Source organism: Nilaparvata lugens, chromosome 4, assembly GCF_014356525.2.
Source record: "Nilaparvata lugens isolate BPH chromosome 4, ASM1435652v1, whole genome shotgun sequence".
In the NCBI taxonomy this organism is placed as follows: Eukaryota; Metazoa; Arthropoda; class Insecta; order Hemiptera; family Delphacidae; genus Nilaparvata; species Nilaparvata lugens.
In genome coordinates this window covers 65,574,220-65,594,929 of record NC_052507.1, presented here as the reverse complement: position 1 = coordinate 65,594,929, position 20,710 = coordinate 65,574,220, and the positions used below count along the sequence as shown (strand labels likewise).

The 20,710-nt window shown below is 33.6% G+C and overlaps 1 protein-coding gene across 1 annotated transcript; it reads right to left on the bottom strand.

Annotated features, from left to right (window-relative positions):
- Nucleotides 1–589: 589 nt before the first annotated feature.
- Nucleotides 590–19,921, bottom strand: LOC111051054 (claspin). The gene is made up of 10 exons (XM_039427063.1): nucleotides 19,767–19,921; nucleotides 18,928–19,326; nucleotides 14,538–14,630; nucleotides 14,075–14,155; nucleotides 13,193–13,383; nucleotides 10,412–12,720; nucleotides 9,130–9,430; nucleotides 7,261–7,411; nucleotides 6,439–6,654; nucleotides 590–1,188 (listed from the first exon to the last, which is right to left on the bottom strand). Exons 2-10 carry the CDS (start codon nucleotides 19,309–19,311, stop codon nucleotides 895–897), a joined length of 4,020 nt encoding a protein of 1,339 aa, XP_039282997.1. The 5' UTR covers nucleotides 19,312–19,326; nucleotides 19,767–19,921; the 3' UTR covers nucleotides 590–894.
- Between the last annotated feature and the right edge of the window lie 789 nt (nucleotides 19,922–20,710).

The window sequence follows — 20,710 nt, the reverse complement described above, 5'->3', positions numbered from 1 at the left end:
TCGTTGCCCCTATTGAGCCAAGGAACACTTTTATAAATGAATGCCAGGTATTAACACGGCACATACTGGTTTGACATCTTCCCTCGGCCAGAGCGCAACTGAGAGTAGAGCGAAAAGCTCTGTCGGCCAACAGATTTTTTTTTTTATGTGAATACAAACTCTGCGGACACTCAGATATCTGTACTCTGTTGCTCTGCCACTCTGCAGATCAAAATAGTTTGGTGTGAATAGACCTTAACACGTTTATAGACATTGTTTCACATATCAGCACAATAGTTATACAAAAATTGATAATTATCTTCATGTCAATTCATCTTCTCGATGAATTTATTTGAAATTTATTAAAGTAAGCTTCAAAGTGAAAAAATAACTCTCGTTCCTATTTCTAAAATAAATAACCATGATTAAATTAATGTTTCACATATCAGCACAATAGTTATACAAAAATTGATAATTATCTTTATGTCAATTCATCTTCTCAATGAATATATTTGAAATTTATTGAAGTAAGCTTCAAAGTGAAAAAATAACTCTCGTTCCTATTTCTAAAATAAATAACCATGATTAAATTAATGAATAACAACTGAAATAAAAACAAAATATACTTTTTATTGAAAAAATTCACTTAATAGTGATAAAAATTTAGATAAGAGTATTAAACATATATTTTGAATAGTCATTGAAATTACAAAAATAAATGATCCCTTCAATACAAAATAATAGAGTACACTACTTTCACTTATTTCATACAAAATTTACATCATTGAATATATCACATTACAGTAAATACATTATAAATAATACTTTTCTATATTGAAAGGCACTGACTGTAGAATATGAGAATCTTTTGGATTGAACTAAAAGATTGAACATGTTTGACTAAAGGTGATAAAATTAACCCAGAGCTTCCAGCAGACTTTTTGGTTTCTGATTTCCTTTGTCATCGGAGAAATGTATTTTCTTCTTGGCATTTGCAGCATTTTCGGACGCTTTCCTCTTCTTCATTTTGTTGCTTTCTTCCGGTTCCGCTTCCTTCACTTCATCCTTCTTCGGACTGATAATTGAAAATACAAAATTTCTGGAGTTTTTGGGACCATTGACTTTGCCTTCAGAGCCAACCTTAGTAGTGATATGCGCAAGACGAGACAAATAGTGGTCGCTGCTTGTCAAGAAAGAACCTCTCATGTTCTGAAAATGAAAACCAACAGTTACACTCACTTTGAACGGAAATTTGCATCTACAGTATTACATAATTCATGAAAATTGTTCAAATTATTGTTCAGATACATCCAATTCAAACTGTCAACATTTCTTATAAATATCATCAATGCTTCTCATTGCAAACATGCAGACAGTCAATCAGTCAAGTTTTATTGAACAAAATATTTATATTCGAGGTCCCACTAAACCCGAAGGTTTTTCAGTAGGTGCCTATATAAGTATACATAGTAAATTATAGAATCGTATATTACATAGAAACAAAATTAACAGATTTGATAAGAGGAAGAGAGAAAACATTTTTTTCGCCCCACTTGGATGTAATGAGCTGGTTTTCGTGCGTCATATGGAGGCCGAAAATGATTGTTTTCTGACCAGGCCGGTAAAATTTTTACGGCCCTAGGGCTGTAAAATAACCTTGAACTCAGCTGATTCTGATTCGATGTGAACGTGTTTACAAAATAAGTTATGAAACGGAATCATCTTCTAGAATTGAATAAAGTATTTTGCAATAAGATACTATCATTTTATTTGGATGAATGAAATACAAATAAGATACTATAAATTATTCAAATTCAATTTTCAGAGTATAATAGAATCCAACCTCAAACCTCAAAGTACTGCGTTTATCACGAAACGTGTGGATAATTTTGGAACTACTTGGGCAAATCCTTGATGCTGAACGTTTTAACAAATAGTTTATAAAATGTGATCAGTTTATGCTTCTAGAATTAGATACAGTATTCTGCTATGAGATACTATCATTTTCTTCGGATGAATGAAATACAGATAAGATATATTATAAACTATTCAAATTCGATTTTCAGAGAAGGATAGAACTAAAGAACTTCTAACCTAAACTTCTGCAGTCGACGACAACAAGCATTGTTGACGTTGACATTCAGATTAGCCAAATTTCAAGTGTGCTAAAACAGCTGATCAAAAAACTTTTCATTATTTGTGTTTATTGTTTAAGAATCAGAACATTCATAATAATATCATCTTATTGTCATTTGAAAGATTAAAAAAGTATAAACTCAACCTCCCACATTAAAACATAATTGAACATAATCTTTTAGGTTATTTAGACAAATCAGAAAAAAAATAAAAATACTTAGAAAATTTCCTGATATTCAGATTACCTCAGATTTGCTATAGCTATGACCTTCCAGTTTCGCTTTCGGAAATGCTTAATTAACAAATATTCTCATATATTTATATTGTTTTATTTTTCTGTGTGGCGAAAAATAGCGTTCGCACCTCGGGCAAAAATGTGTTTCTGGCTCTCAATCTTTTCTAGTCCTCGGACTTGAAAACCGATTTCGAGCCAGAAAAGTCTCATTTTCGGTCCTAGGTGCGAAATATACTATTGCATGCAAAGTGAAGTTGGGAAGTAAGAAGAGGATGTAAAGGAAGGATGGTGGTGAGGAAGGTAAACTTATCTAGGAACTAAAATAATACAAATTTAAGAAAAGAAATTAGATAAACTACTCAAGTAAAAGAAAAATATCAATCAAATCATAAATCATGAAAATGAGTATTCACTATTTATGAAAACAAAAATTATAATAAACATTCATGGGGGAAAAAATTGAGAGAAGATGAAATTAGAATTTCAAGAAATAATTATAAGTGGTTGCTCTAGCTGGCGGCAGTGACTCAATAAAATTAATGTACCAGCAAAATCTCTGCTAGCTGTTTCTTTATATGAGATTATTGTTATTTATTACATAGCTAAGAATATCACTTTTCGAGTAATCTTGAATATTCAGAGGCAATTTATTAAATAATTTAGGAGGTATGTAGAGGAGTGATCTTTTTCCATATATATTTCTAAATCGAGGTAACTGATATATAACTGGTGATCTTAAATTGTAAGGAGATGGTGGAGCAAAGGATCTGTATTGAATATTATTCTTGAAAAATATTTTAATCTTGTAAATATAGAAGTTCTTTGGAGTTAGTGTATGGTAAAAAAATTGTACATTATAAAGATTATCAAAGTTAATATTTGAATTGATGAGAGGCAATCGAGATGTTATGCACTTCAGGGTTCTTAATTGAATTCTTTCTACTCTGTGCAACAAATAGTCAGCTGCACACCCCCATGAATCTATACCATACAAAGTAAATCACAATGTAGATTTAGATGACTTCAGAATTTCATTATTTCTATATTAGAAATGAATAATCGTTCACAATATTGCAGAATTATTCTTATTTGTATATTCCAAATGAATAATCGTTCACAATTTTCCAGAATTATTCTTATTTCTACATTCCAAATTAATTACGGTATCTTTCACAATCTTCCAGAATTATTCATATTTCTATATTCCAAATTAATAATCTTTCACAATCTTCCAGAATATTGATCGTTCTTCCAATCTTCCATCATATTTCTATATTCAAAATTCATTTTTTCACAATATTTGAGCACACTGTAGTTGTGTTGTAAAGGTAATAAATAGCCCAGTCAAGGAAAAGTTATAGAGGGAAAAGTTGGGGAGATAGTTTTTGACCCCTCAGTTCTGTTATGGGTAGTAAGGAGGTAAACATATCAAAAGTCCCCACCCCTACCCACTGTACTAAGGGAGTGGGGGTGGTTTAAAGGTACCATTTTTTGGTTTCTCACATAAAACTCAAAAACAATGTATCCTAAGGACTTGACTGTCCTATAACAAATTAAAGCTTACATAATTTCATTATACAACTTTCTTTATATCTCCTCTGGTTTTCGAGATATCGGCTCTTGAAAGTGTGACATTTTTGAAAAAGACACGTTTGTCACCAATTTTTTCTATTTTTGCTCTTATAACTTTTTGAAAATCGTTGGGAAAAATCCATGTTGATTATGAGCTTGTAGAGCATCAAATTCTCTTCAATTTGATGTATAATTTCACACTTTTACGAATTTCCCTATACCTTTTGAAGCAGCTTTAGTGTTGAGTGTGAAATCTCCATTTTTGCAACAATAGAACAATTGACAAAGGAATTTTGAGGGAATGTTTTAAACCAAATTTTTGACTTTGCAGCTTTGTTGAGACTAGTTAGGAGGAGAACATATCAAAAGTCCCCATTCCTAACTCATGTGCTAAGGGGATGAGGGTGGTTTAAAAGTTGCATTTTACAGCGTTTTACTTCCACGCTTATATCTTGAGAACAATGCGTTTAACCGACATAACTAACTATTCAAAAATGAAGCTTGATAAATTCTCTACACTTTTTGTTCAATGAAATTTCGTGATATTCCCAACAGTTCCCGAGATATTCGCTCTTGAAGGTGTGTGATTGTTAAAATGACAGGTTTTTATGCAATTTTTTTCTCTTCAAGGGCTTATAACTCTCCAACAATGCATCATAAAAACTTATGCTAATCGTAGGTTCGTAGAGCATTGAACTCCCTTTGAAATGATGTATTATTTCACTAGTCCAAGTTTTCCTCTCATTGTTATAACAGCTTCAATGTAGGGGGTGAAATTTTCATTGCTGCAATACGTGTCAACTCAGCGGTTCCACACCTTCAACAGAGGGGATAAAGATGCGCACTTCTGCTATGTTCACCTACTATCTAGTTCAAGTCAAGCTGCAAAGTGAAAAATTATGTCACAGACACCCCCATCAAAGGTCATTGTCAAACGATCAATTACTGCAGCAATGAAAATTCCATCCCCTACATTAAAGCTGTTATAACAATGAGAGGAAAACTTTGACTAGAGAAATAATACATCATTTCAAAGAGAATTCAATGCTCTACAAACCTACGATTAGCATAAGTTTTTATGATGCATTGTTGGAGAGTTATAAGCCCTTGAAGAGAAAAAAATGGCATAAAAACCTGTCATTTTAACAATGACACACCTTCAAGAGCGAATATCTCGGGAACTGTTGGGAATATCACGAAATTTCATTGAACAATGAAAATGGGGACTTTTGATATGTTTACCTCCTTACTATCCACAACAGAACTGTGGGGTCAAAAATTATCTTCCAAACATTTCCCTCTATACCCTTTTTGAGCATTCATTGCCTGGACTATAAGCCTGGATATAGAAATTATAAATGAGTAATTCCTCGATTCGCTTGATCAAGCTTTCTAGTTACCAAGCTTGCTCAAGAATCGAAAATCAATATTAAACAACAATGCATGACAATAATGGTTAATCATTGGCCCATATTAATAAAATCAGAGCAAATGCTCATTATGCATGGAGCATAAGGTTTTGCTCATGAGCAAAAGCATTTGCTCATTTTTATATGAATAAGCTTTACATTTTACTCTTACCTTATGCTCCTGAACTCTGGAGCAAATGCTCACGTATTTTAGAGATTTTTCATCAGCTGATTCGCTTTTGCTTTTAGTGCCGGTTGCACAACAGCCGGTTAAATTTCAACCGTGATTAATTCCACGAGAACCAATAATGGAGTATTGCTATAGTGAGGTCCACGTTATAAAGACAGTATTTAATTAACATTAGTGTTGCTATCCTTGTCTATCATTCTACAGATCAGACAGCGCTATCATATTCTAGCTCCGCAACGATGCCAGATGTTTTTTACAATGTAGAAATATTATTAACAAAATATTTAATCTCAATAATTATAGAAATAAAGAACACTAAAGCTGCAACAATTGTAGAAAAATGCGTAAAAGTGTGAAATTATACATCAAGCTCATAATCAGCATGGACATTTCCATCGATTTTTAAAATGTTATAAGAGCAAAAACAGAAAAAATGGAGGCAAACGTAATTTTTTCAAAAATGTCACACCTTCAAGAGCGGAGATTTTAAAAACTGGAGAGGATATAAAAAAGTTGTGGTATGAATATTTTAGGAAATTATTTAAGCTTCAACTTTGTGTTAAACAGTTATGTCCGTAAGATACGTATAGTTTTCGAGTTATATGTGAGAAACCATAAAATGGTACCTTTGAATCACCCCCATCACCTTATCACAGGGGGTAGTGGTGGGGACTTTTGATATGTTTATCTTCTTACTACCCTAAACAGAACTGCGGGGTCAAAAATTGTCTTCCAAACCTTTCCCTCTAGGAAAGGTTATCCTTAACTGGACTATATATTTTAACTCTATAAAACGACTATGACATGTCACAATCATAGTACTGAGCTATGCTTGATTATTTAGTGCGTCTGTGATTCAATAAATTCTATACTAACCTCACTATAGAATAAGGATGGAATACTGTGAGACGTGTTACCTTTGCCATAAATTTGCAATTCATAGCAACAGCAGCAGCAGCAGTGACTTTGCTAGTGGGAGGGGGGGCAGCGGCGGCTGGTTTAGCAGAGGTTTGCAGCTTTTTCACGAGAGCTCTGCCCACACCTAGCAACCCTCCTCCTTCTTCCTCCTCTTCATCATCATCATCATCATCATCATCGTCCTCCTCTTCGATGCCAAGTTCTTTCAGTCTCTCCTAAAATGAAAAAAATAAATATGTTCACGCTTCCAATTCACAAAAACGAGTTCAGTCCAAAAGGTTATCCAACAATTTATACAAACTTCATAGTCACTTTGGTTCAATATTATTTGTTACCAATAGTTGGGAAGATCAACCATCAAATAAAATTTCAAATGTATTCTATTGAATCCATTAATGGAACCATTCTATTTTCATGTTCTCCATATTAAGGTGAAATTAAATAGATGTTGTAATTTACGCTTAATTTATTTGAGCAAAACTCAAGTTTGAATGCACTTGAGGCATCATCATCAGTGAGTGGCCCACTGAAAAAAGATCAAAAATACCACTAATGATGATGCCAAGTGCATTCAAACTTAAGTATAGCTCAAATAAATTATGTGGAACTAACAACATCTCATTTATTTCACCTTAATATGAAGAAATTCCTCACCATCTCTGTTCATAGTGTAAAAATCATTATAGATAGATAGCCTAATGCTATAAAAAATAGTAGATCAGAATGTTTTTTTGTAGAATTGTATTGATAAAAATGATTTGAGTTGAGAATTTACTTGAACTGATATCATCATTACACTTAGTACAAAGAGGACCACTCACATTCTTTTTATTTAGAAACAGTTCACGTTCGTGTCTCTTCTTCCTCCAATTTTCTTCATCTTCCTCCTGATCGGAATCTTCTTCATCAGAGTCTTTTGTGTTGGCGTCGCCAGCAAAGCCACTATCTGTAATGGAAATAAAACCGAAATGAGTTGAAATATAATTAATGTTCCGGTATTTTATAAATAAACAGTTTTATATGAAATAAATGAAAAATAAAAACAAAATAGGTTCATATAAGGACGTATTTTGATAGGGCGATTTGAAAGTTCAATGACAAAAAATTTTAGTTGTGTTTGAAATATAATGAGATATGAGAATACCAGTAAATCGTTGTAATTCCAAATCAAGTTGTATTTTATTACAAACCCCCTGATTTCGATTGTTTTCATTCCTTCATTAAACAATTCTAAAACATTTCTAATTACAGTGTTCTATTTATCAGGGTTTTTTTTCTTCATAAAGAGAATGCACATATAAATACAAACTTTTATAGATAGTACTTTGCTGATAAAGCTGGTATTTTCTAACTAAGCTGGTATCTTCTAAGATCTCACGCAATAATATAGCATTTGCAAAATAATGGTTTATAATGAATCGGATAGTTCAACACAAACACATTTTAAATTTTTAAATTCATCAATTCTCTTCAATTTAATATTCTCATGATGAAGGTACTCTATGTAACAGTGGAGGTTATATTGCGATGGATATTCATATTGAGTAAAAATACTTGAAAGTCACTAAAACATATTTATAAGAAACTAGTTTCCGTTGCTACAAAATAAGCAATAGCTAGTAGATTGGTTATTACACTATTATAAACCTCTAATAAATCGATCAACCATCAGTAACAATAATTGATAATGGTGGATCAACAGTCAGAATTGGTTTCTCGTATAATTAAAAATAGATGGCTATAAAAACTGTTTATTCAATAATGTATTCTAATGTAAGTGATTGAGATATATTCTGATTCTTTTCAGGACTTTTATTCAATAATGTATAGGCTAATCAAAATTATTTATGTATTCTGACGTAATAAGTTAAGATGAATTAATATGATCAAGGTTGATGAAAAGGGTCATTTATTTAATCAAGTGAAAAATAAATGCATCAGCAAAGGATCATCAACCTGTCACAAGAGTGGACGTACAGCTTTAGGTGGGTTCCGAACCACCAGGAAGTGATTTTCAAACTCATAAATGATATTTAGCAGAGCCGGTTCTTCAAGTTTTAATCGGATTAAAACCTAGATTTTTTGTAAATAATTATAATGTATAAAATATTTGATATAATATAGTAGATTATTTATTGACAAGATTCAACAATAATTAATGTCATATCAGTGATGTCATATACTGGGATGATTTGAAACTCAGCTATCTACTATAAAAGGCGGTGTAAAATGAAATTTGGCACTGAATTTATTGATTCATACAATAAGTACATCATTCACTGACTATAATATGAATCTCATCTAAAGCTGGGGTTTCGTTAGTGCGTAAATGCCGTCGTCGACCACGACAGGGTGAGCATCTCACATTGGATAGATTTCAATTTGTCCAAATAATAACCTAGAAGATTAAGTTCAATTATGTTTTAATGGGGGTGGATGAGTTTATACTTTTAAATGGCAATAGGTTAATAGTATTATAAATATTTTGATTCTTGAATAATAAACACAAATAATGGAAAGTTATTTGATCAGCTGTTTTGGCACTCTTGAAATTTGGACAATATGAATGACAACAATGCTTGTCGTCGTCGACTGCGGAAGTTTACGCTCAAACTAAAATGCACCTTCAGGTAGCCTACTTGAAACTACTCTTGATTCACCAATCAAATGCATGTTAAAAGTAAACTTACATATGGATTTTGCCCAGTTCTCTATTGACCTGATCCTGGTCAAGCACTTCTTGGTCTCCTGCTTCCTCCTCGAATTTATCCAGATCCTTTTCGTCCTCATCTTCGCTGCCCCATTCCGATTCGGACAGTTCGGCTTCCTTGTCGAAGAACGCTTTCGGATCTCTGATGACTTCATTCTCTTCTGAATCGTACTCCAATTCTACATCTTCGTTTCCGATTTCATCCAAAACCAACTCTTCGCTGTTTTCACTTCCCACATCATCATCGTCATTTTGGGGTTCAGTTTTTTCATCTTCATCATCTGCAAAAAAAAAAAAGGAAATCACCTTCAGAACTGTGATAAAATTGAACAGAATTTGAATAAAACTTTACCAAATGATAAAATTAAGTTTCTTACTTTGGATTTTATCACGAACTGCGATTATTAATTCAATGGAATGGCTAAGTAATGTTTGGCTTTCAAATGGAAATCTTTCTGGATTCACTTGTAGAAATTGTTGAAGATATTTGAAAAATGTTTAGGAGATATACAATAAAGTGAAAATATCTTACTTTACTTTGGAATATTTGTTGTTTTCAAATTATATTTCGAGTACTGGATACATATTTGTAGCGTAATTAGTCATATAATATAGTGGTCTCGCAAACTTGGCCTTCAAAAACTCAGATGTCCTAATTTATCGGCCGCTCTCAAGGAATATTCTCTTTTATAATTCAGAGATAATTATTTTTTAAAAAAGTCAGACTTGTTCCTACCTACTGTATTTTGTTTGGGATTACAAATTCGAACCATCTTTACAATACTGTTTACTGTTATAAGTGAATTATACTGGCCTACTACTGTTGTACAAGAATGAAGATATTTTTAATATACTTGGCATTATATCATTTACATCCTCTTCCCTTACAACTTCTTATTTTCTCCAAGATAGGTCAAGTTTGTGACAATCAACTGTAACTATAGTAAGATTTACTTTAAATTGTCAGCTTTCCTTATAAATATCATCAACGCTTCCCATTTGACTAATGCTGACAGTTTGATGTAAATCTTACCATAGTCACATTCCTTAATTTATTGTGAAATTTATTTTTGGTAAGTACAGTAAATTACATGCATTAAAATATTTAAGGGTGATATTCTTATTACTTTGGGATCTGGAATATGGCCCGGTTTTTAGGACAATAATTAAACCTAAAGGACCATTAAAACCGAAGATCTAATGGTTTATTTGACCTGATAATGCCATAGGAGGGACTTAGCCTCAGTATAATATATTCTTACCTGAATATTCAACAGCTTTGGCTTTTTTCTTATGAGACCGATTCAGCACAATTCCATCGTCCTCCCCATCTTCATTGTCAGAATCCAGTATTGACTTCTTCATCCTCTTTGTGGCTCCTTTTTCTTCCTCCTCTTCGCTGTCTTCTTTCGACCTGTCAAGTGATTGCGACTGCTCCGGCAGAGACAAGTCAAGATTTTGCGAGTCGGCAAAACCTTTCAAAAAATTATCAGAATCGGCCATTTCCAACTGTGAGAACGATACGGGTTGGGTGGGGAATTTGCCCGAACATAGACCTGCCAAATCTTCCATAGATTGAGACGCTTCTTCATTGTCACTAGACATTAATTTTGTTTTTCGTTTGGGAGAGTCGCCATCATCATCGCTTTCTTCATTTTCGCTTGCTATCAACTTCCGTTTCCTTTTCGGGGAGTCACTACCTGATTCTTCCTCATCCTCACTTTCATCCTCTCCACTTTCTCCATCACTTACCGTTTTCCTCTTTTTAACCATCTTCTTCCTCCTCTTCCTTTTCTCTTCACTATCATCATTCTCATCATCACTCTCATTATAACCAAGCAAAACATCTTCATTTTCCTCCACAACTTCTTCTTCTTCTTCCTCCTCTTCTTCTTCTTCCCTATCACCATCATCATCTTCATCTTCTTCATCGGCTTCATCCTCAACAAACTTACTTTGCTTCCTCTTCTTATCCACTAGCTCCACATCGTTTTCCTCAGGCTCTTCCTCCTCTTCTTCCTCCGAGTTCGTCATGTCTTCCTCTTCATCTTCATCATCGAGTATCGCTTCGTGTTCGTAATCGGCCTTATCACCTTCCACCGCTTCTTCTTCGTTCATCTTGTACTCCTGCAGACGTTTCTCGTAGTCCTCTTTCCACTTGGCTTTAGCTTTCAATTGCAGAAACTGTTTGAGCTTTGAATGTTTGGCGCCTGGCAATTCAGCTTCCTTGATTTCCTCCAGCCACTGTTCATCGGGCTTACTTGAGGTATTAATTATCTCTGTGCTGATATCTTCCACATGCCCCTTATCATCAACAGTCGCACTAACCACACTGAGTTTCACAGGTGATTTCGACGGCTTCTTCTTTCTGTCCATTGCGTAGTGTTTTAGAAAACGTTCTCTGAAATCAATAACCTCCGCCTTTTTCGGCGGTGAATCGAGGTTTATTTCTCCTTTGAAACTTTTCGATAAAGTAGGAACTTCAGTGAGATCAAAGTGTATTTTAGACAGTAATTCTAATTTCTTCAATTTACTAGATTTACCATCTTTCCTACTACTAACAACACCAACATTCTTTTCCTTACTTCCGTTCACACAAGTTTCACTATCTTCTATATCATTTTCTTTATCTTTCTCTCCAACAGTTTCACTATCTTCTATATCCTTTTCTTTGTCTTTCTCTCCAACAGTTTCACTATCTTCTATATCCTTTTCTTTGTCTTCCTCTCCAATAGTTTCACTATCTTCAGGTAACGTTAAATTCAAAGTGAACGACTCTTCCTCATACTTTTCTTTCTCTTTATCCCCCACAACATTAACACTATCCTCTTTCAACTTTGTTAGAACAGAACTTGACATTCCTCCATTATTCTTACCTTCATTGCCTTCCAGAATATTTACACTATCTTCTGGCATTGTCAAGTCCAGTGTAAACGAATCCTCCTCTTCCTTATCCTCTTCCACAATAGTTTCACTAACACCAATCACTGTTGGTTTCAAAGTTGACGATTCTCCTGTATTCCTTTCCTTTTCTTCTACTGTATTTTCACCGTCTTCGGGCATTGTCAGATCCAGAGTGAAATCCTCACAATCTGACTCGTCATCATTACCTTCTTGCAAGGTTGAACTTGTTCCATCTCTAGTTGTCGTACTATCATTTTTCTCGCCCAGAAAACTTTCATTGTCAATAATATTTCCATCAAGTTGTTCATTTTTACCAGATTCTTCCACAGAATTATCACTCACCTCGTTTTGCAGTTTTTCTGCAACCTCAGCTAACAGATTCGCGACATTTTCGTGAGCTTTAACACCACCTGATTCCCCAAGACTAGAATCGTCAGTTACTTTCTCTTTATTAAAATTTTCATCCACTTTACTGCTATCACACTTATTATTGTCGTCATTTGATTTGCCATCTTGAGCTGAAGTATTTTCTGATTTCTTTTCATTGTTGGGTAAATCGTCTTTATCATCGGGAACATAATCTTTATCATCGTTGTCTTCATCATTATCCGAACTGTCCGACTTGAAAAATTCCTGGGATTCTTTTTCCTGTTGCTCGATCTGTTTGCTGGGAATATGAAAAAAAACTCAATTAAACGAATAGAATAGACAAATAACACTGAATTTTGTAAGAAAATTTAAAAGTTTGTTTGTGTGTTTGTTATCTGTTTTTATATTAGAAAACACAAATTGAATGTATCAATAAAATTAGTTTAGTAACTAGCGTATGTTTTTATTAGATAACACAAATTGAATGTATCAATAAAATTAGTTTAGTAACTAGCGTATGTTTTTATTAGAAAACACAAATTGAATGTATCAATAAAATTAGTTAAGTAACTAGCATTGTGCTTGCGTAAATAGATTAAATAATTGGAAAGCATATAAAAAAGCTGCACTGAGGGTCATAAATAATAATGAGGCTCGAATTGAGCGCAAAAGTTCTATGACACCTTCTTGTGCATAATTATTAACAGAACAAACAATAATTAAATTAGTTGTATCAATAAACAGTTTGAATAATTTTTATATAACTGTACCTTAATGAAAGTAGTTGCTCAGCTGTTGTTCTAATTGGAATTGAGGGTACAGATTTTTTCCTACTCAAGAACTCGGCTAAAGTTCTCTGTTTGGGAATATGATAGGGAAGGATGATCCGTGACTCCCTTAGCATACGCTGAGACTCTCTCCTTATTTCACGCATATTATCACTTGGTTTTTCTTTCTTGGGCTGTAAAAGAATGAGGAATGATTAATAAATTTCATCATTATTATAGAATCAATTGAAATTATCCTACATGTAAATAATTCATTGGAAATAATTTATCGGAACATAAGTTGATGAGAGATATTCACTTCAAACTGTCAGCATTTCTTAGGGGTAACATCAATGCTGACATTATTCGACCAATGCTGACAATCATTAAAAATTATAGCACTACTACATTGATTTACAATAACTTGATTATTAGTTTCATCAAAACGTGAACTAGAACAGCTACATAAGTTAATAGAGAATAAAAATATGTCAACCATATTGAATAGAATTAATTTTATTCTCGATGGAGGAGTATGAAATATTCTTAATTAAGTACTCATTGTTCTTAATTGTGAGAAAAAACTTAAATTCCATTTTCAACATTGAATTTAAATATTTCAAATAGAAACAATTCTGCAAGGCAAGAATATTCTTCGGTTCTTAAGAATAAGAATACTTCTATTCCATTAAAGCAATAACAATGCAATAGGAAACATCAATAAAAATATAACACGTCGATAAACGTCATTAATACTATAACAAAAAAATGAAAATTACAAAAAATGAAATTGGCACTATGAGAAAGGCTAATGAAGGCTAGTAGGAAAATCTGGCTGGCACACGTGGAAAGAATGGCTAAGAACAGAGAATAATTTGTGTTCACCTTATTTTGCTGCTTGGATGATTTTTCTTTTCCTATCGACTTCTTACTTTTTGTATGTTTATTTGGAACTTCATAATGCCCCTGTAAAAAAACAACAAATCAATCAACAAAAAAAAAAATTATAATATTCCAAGGGTGATACAGAAACATTAATTTATCATACAATCAAATTATTATCTTCTATGCATCTATGGAACTCAGTTATATGGAATGGAGACAATATTAATCACGCTTACAATGCAAAATTTATTTTATAGATAAGATACTTTTATAGTATTTTTAATAAGGTGAAGCTATAAAAGCTTCATTATTCTTGCATTTGACTCACAGTTATAATCCAATTTTAACATATTTAAAAAGCCATTCATCCAAACCATAATTTGACGCAAAAATTTCATTTCAGAATATTAAAATCACAAGGTAAGTTTAGAAGAAAATTTTGGTGCAAAACGAAAATACTCACCTCGTCTTCGACAATTGGTTCAGGGGTTTTAGAGCGATTTTCTTCATCCGATTCCTCAGCATCATAAATACTAGGGTCAAACGTATATTTCTTCTGTAAAACAATTTTTCCAATTAGAACATATAAGCACGGAGTAAGGAAACCAGGAGTGTATTAAGGAGTATTAATAAAACCAGGAGAATTAAGGAGTAGGCTAAGTGTTCCGTGATATAAGTCATGAGTTACAGCGAGAATGTAGTATGCACATGGTTGGAGAGCAGGTAGGTATGGATCATCAGAAATAACTTTACATCTTCTCACTTTTCAACCAAAATTCGATTTTAAACCAATCATTTCAACGAATAGCTTAGATGCTGCCATTACAAATAAGAAGAAAAAATCAACATTGATAACAAATTAGTTGAATCTATTGCATAGCGGCTATTTCCATCAACTAACTCTGTTTGAGTTGTTGTTCATACTCCTCTGAAGCATTCTATGTCCAACCAAAGTTTACATTTACAGACTATGAAGACTTGGAACTCTGAATAGAACATACTAGTAGTTCTGTCAACAGTAGACCTCACGAAGTTTTCTCATCCACAAGTATCGGATGTCACCTGTTTGAAATGTTAACAAACTCAGTTCACGTTTGAATTTGTATTCCATATGATATAATTCATCCAGTTCCGCGATAATATTTCCTTCTGATGAAAATTATTTTTTACAATAAATTAAAGATAAGCTATAATTTTTTCAGCATTATTTAGTTCATTTGATTATTTTTGATCATCTATCGAATTAGTTTTTTTCAAATGTGAGAATATTGATACTGATGGGCACGCATAATAATACCATGACTGCAAAAAAATATTGGAAACAAAGACCTTAAAGATGCATAACTCTTTAAGGTCTCTGATTGAAACTATTGACCTTAAAGAAATAGACACGGCTTCTCCAGAACATCTGTGTAATCCACTTGTCAGCTGATTGATTATGAATAATTCTATAGTCTGATTAATCCTATCTCAAGAGTAGATGATAAATAATAGTGATATCAGAGAATGGAGGAATTCCTCTTCTTTTCATATTATCCTTAAAATGCAAAATTTCAAAAAACCTTGTGTACTACATCGACACGCAGTTGAAAAAAATAATATTCCTGCCAATTCTCATCGAATTCTATCAATGTGTAAGGCCGTAATCGCGTTACATACATACATCCGAGTTAAGACATAGACCTCACTACGTTCCGTCAATTATAAAAAAAAATTGAGTGATTCCTCATGAACTGCATCAGAAGAGTTTGAGCAATTATTTTTAATTGCAGAATCTAAGCTGAACACTGGAATAATTAATTGGAGTTAAAAAGATATGGTCAACGAGCTTGTTGTTTCTCAACATTCATATCTTCCTGTCCAACTCTGTAGGCCTATATTGAATTTTTCAAAATAAAATTATTGAATGATATCAGAGAGAGAACCTCTTATCTCTTTTCATATATTTTCTGTTTTTCATTCAGTTAATGGTTATTCAAAACTGACTTTAGAAATAAGAAACAGTAAACACTGTTTCCCGTTCAATGTGCGACACTATTTTAAATAATTTTTATCAAGTTCTATTGATAAAGCTATTTCAGATATTTTAAAATTTAATTAGCTATGTAAACAAATAGAGCTGGTATGGTCTATAAATCATTGATTCTGAGCAGAATGAATGGAATCGACTTATTTCAAAACTGATCATGCTCAACAGTTGAACTTGAGATGTTACCACAGCCTGCCACCTGATTACATCAAAGTCACTGTTTGCCAAAACCAGATATCCGACCACAATTCAATTCTCTGCCAGATTCAGCATAAAACAGAACCCAGGAGAGTAATGTTCAAATTTGCCAGAAACTACTCAAAAAATAACCTACACAAACTAAAATACAGACTCAGTCAGACTGACTGGGAACAGGTTATAAACCAGGACTTGATAGAGGATAAATATTCAAACTTTGTAAAGATCCTGCGCCTCAACATAGATGAAGCAATGCCCAGAGAACCAAAGAAAATTACATCAACTAAGAACGTGTTCTGGGACAACAATACCATTGCTCTAAAGGATCAAGTACATCAGGCAAATAATAAGTTCATTACTACAGGATCACCAGAGGATAAGCAGAACTTTATAAAACTTAAGAAAATCTATGAACAGGACATCCAAAGAAAGAAAAAATCCTACATTAACAAAAAATCCAACTAGCTGATAACAGAACCAGAGTACTCTGGAGGATAATAAATGAGGAAAGAAACAGAAGCGGGTTGGGAAAAATGGACAACTTAAGACTCAAGAAAACTAACAAAATGATAGTTGATCCATATCATGTTAGCAACCTCCTCAATTCTGCCTTCACGCAGCCACCCTCTGAGACTGCTTCTGAAAATACCTCTGACCATATCCACCTGGCAAATAATAAACAGGAGCTCAAAGAATTCGAAACCATTCCAATGGCCAAATTAGAGCAACTCCTTAGAAATCTCAAACCTAATAACTCATCAGGACACGACGATATCACTGGCAAGATAATTCGACATTGTGAACGTGAACTAAAGCTGCCACTCCTTGACATAGTAAATGCATCAATTTCCAGGCTGTTTTTCCGCAGAGCATGAAAATCTCAAAAATTTTTCCCAAATTCAAGGGAGGTGACAGGTTGAATGCAAAGAACTATCGGCCCATAGCTAACTTGCCTATCACATCAAAGTTGATTGAAAGAGCTGTATATGACCAACTTATTGCATACCTTGAGAACAACAGCCTACTTTCAGCACACCAACACGGATTCAGGAGGGGCCTTGGAACGGTTACAGCGATCTCCGAACTATGTAACAACATCAGCAAACACTGGGAGGAGGGTAAAACTGTTTCAGGTCTTTTTATTGACCTCCAGAAGGCATTCGACACCATTGACCTTGGCCTGCTGAAACGAAAGCTCAAGATATTGAACATCAAAGGGAGAGCCCTACAATGGCTGGAAGACTATCTCCTGAATAGAAAGCAATATGTTGAAATCAACCATCAGAAGAAAAACAGCATAATAAGCTACAGATCCTCTCTAAGGACGGTCTATAAAGGTGTTCCTCAGGGGTCAATACTGGGGCCACTACTATTTCTGATCTATATAAATGACTTCCCCACAGAAATCGACCATAGGAAGAACTGTATTCTCTTTGCAGACGACACCACTATCTTAATACCATATAAAAAGCATGAACACACCGAAGAAGTGGTGGACACAACACTCAACGAAGCAAACGAAATATGCAAAAAACTAAATCTAACCATAAATAAGGATAAAACAGTTCACATTCGCTTCACCCCAAAAAATAGAAACATTGAGGACCAAACAAACATAGGCATACCAGCACAGACAAATACTAAATTCCTGGGCATACTGATCGATGGTCACCTCAACTGGCAGCACCACATTGAACTGCTTTGCAAAAAACTGTCATCTGCCATCTTTGTAATCCGAAGGATCCGAAATATCACAGAGGAGAAAACTGCATTCATGGCTTACCATTCTCTATTTGCGTCTCATTTAAAGTACGGCATTGTGGCTTGGGGGTCTGCAGCCCAGACGAATATTGATAGAGTTCTGCGATTGCAGAAAAGGGCCCTGAGAACTATCCTAAGAAGAGATATGATGGACCACTGCAAGGCGCTCTTCATCCAGCATAACATATTCACAGTTGTCGCACTCTACATATACGAAGTAACAACCCTGGCTGTGAGGAGTAGCCCAGAATTGAGGGGAAATAGACATGCCCACAACACAAGAAATGGAGCTGACATTGAGCTCCAGCAGCACCGGCTCACAAAATTCAGCAGGTCGCCGGCCTACTCTGGGGCCCGACTCTTCAACCTTCTGCCCAAGGAGCTTAAGGCAATTCAGGACTACGGTGCCTTTACTAGAAGTCTGAAGAAATACCTGATCATGAGACCCTACTATGCACTGGCAGAGTTCATAGACGACCATGCATACCGGCATCACCGACCGTGAATCCCCATTGATTGGGAAGAAATTTGACGATTCCCAGGTCAACGACCATGGAGAAGACTACAACAAGTAACAAGTAAGTAAGTAAGTAAGTAACAAGAACATAATCAGTTTCGATTATAATTTAATCTTATCCTTAAGCAGGGAAATGATAAAGAGCAGAATCATAATCTAGTTACTATGATAATGATTATGCTCGTTATTTTTATCCTGCCGAAGTATAAAATTTAATTACAAACATCCTAATTTAAGTAGAAAACAAAACACTGATATTGACTAGTAGTACAGTATACTAGTACCCTATGTTGAGAACATTGTTATCGATTTATCTAGGAAAAATTGTAAAATGAATTTAAAACTTACCTCTTCTTGTTTCTTGCTATTCTTAGACAAAGTCTCACTATGATTGCTATCCTCATCATCAGTTACATGTTTTTCTCTAGTTGGAGTTTTACTGAAAGATTCATCTTCCGATGAATTATCATCTGAACCAATTTCATTGACTTCATCCTTTGGCAAAGCCTTGATTTTACTGGAATCCAAAATTGCATTGTCGTTCATAGGATCATCTTTTGTTAGGCTGTCGTTGTTTTTGAGATCATCGTCTGAATCAATTTTGTTTGTTTGATTGAGGACATCAGTGGTAGTGTCCTCGTCAGAGTCATCATCCAAAACTACGTTTCTTTTCCTTTTTGAGACAACAATCTCCTCATCGTCATCTGAATGTGAATCATACTCCGAAGGCATTTTTAATACCAGCACCTAAACACAAAAAACCAATAGTTTTGATTCCAGAGATAATTCATCAAATAAATTCGTATCAACTCAATAATATAAACTTTATAAATAGGAAATAAATAACAATAATAAAGTAACATCAAGAATTGAAAAAAAACTAATTTTTTTCATACACTTTAAATTTATTTTTTATGATGATGACACCAACTATGAATAGAACTATAAGTGTTTAATGAACACTTAATTGTTTAAAAATATAATATGTTCAATAGAAATGCATTTTAATGATGATTGAGGAAACTTCAAGACTCTATTGATTAAATTGTAGTGTTAAATCACTTATATAAGATGAAATCATAGCAATTTCATTAAACTAAGAGTTATTAGGTTAGTAAGTTTATCAATTATATTAGGTATTTCATTTCAAGTACATAATGAGCAAATATCTAGATTATTTGAATTACCTGGCTTTAATAGAAGTGATGATTGATGAATATGATTGCAAACCAAATTGCAATTATTTTAATACAATAATTATTATTAATTTCATGTGTCTTTCATAACCAAAACGTGAAAAATTGACAACCTCTTGCATGCAACGCGGCAAACAAAACAATAAATTGGCGGGAAGCTAACAGCTGGCTGAAAAGTCGATTGTTTAGTATCGACAATCTAGAAAAATCATAAAATTCATATCTCTCTATTCATCAATGATTTAATGAACATTCAATATATTAATTTAATTTTAATTCTATTTCTAATTAAACTCTATAAGGAAGGTTATTAGATCAAAACGAAGCGAACCGCGGATCAATGACGTCATAGTAATTTCCGACTTTTTATTGGTTGTCAAATTACAAAAATGGTCTGCGGTTAAATTTGAAAGACGTAAATGCTCCCGAGATTGTACTTTCAAGGTGATTTGAACTTAAAGGCGAGAGAATGTCACTACTGTCCTACCACAATATTATTAACAAAGATATTTTGTATTCTGATACCTAAAAAACTAAATTACAAGTTGGCACTCAACAACGAAAATTTACCACTTGGCAAAGGTAAAAATGTAATCAAGACTAGAGTGGTAGGAAGAGAAAAAAAAACTTTTTTTAGACATGCTACATAAATTATAATAATATGTGCGTTTTCAAAAAAAAAAAAAACAATGCTCCATAAGAGGAAACTGATACTATCCATTTGATGTTATGTTGTTCCATTAAAGTAATAGTTATCTTGAGTGCATGGAGTACAAGCATTTATAGGTAGAATATTATGTTAGTTTTTCTTCTAAGATTTAAAACTCATTTATTTGAGAAATTGCTGTTTTTAGTAGGCACTAAAAACTTATGTTCTGCAATAAGTTGAAAAATGTGGTGGAGCTCCAAATAAATCTTGTAACAGTTTTTACAAG

Excerpts from the sequence above, each read along its gene's own strand:
- LOC111051054 (XM_039427063.1), bottom strand. The coding sequence starts at position 19,311 with ATGCCTTCGGAGTATGATTCACATTCAGATGACGATGAGGAGATTGTT. Across the intron at positions 13,384-14,074 it reads CATCCAAGCAGCAAAATAAG|CCCAAGAAAGAAAAACCAAG; the intron begins GTGAACACAAAT and ends ATTCTTTTACAG. Across the intron at positions 12,721-13,192 it reads GAGCAACTACTTTCATTAAG|CAAACAGATCGAGCAACAGG; the intron begins GTACAGTTATAT and ends TCATATTCCCAG.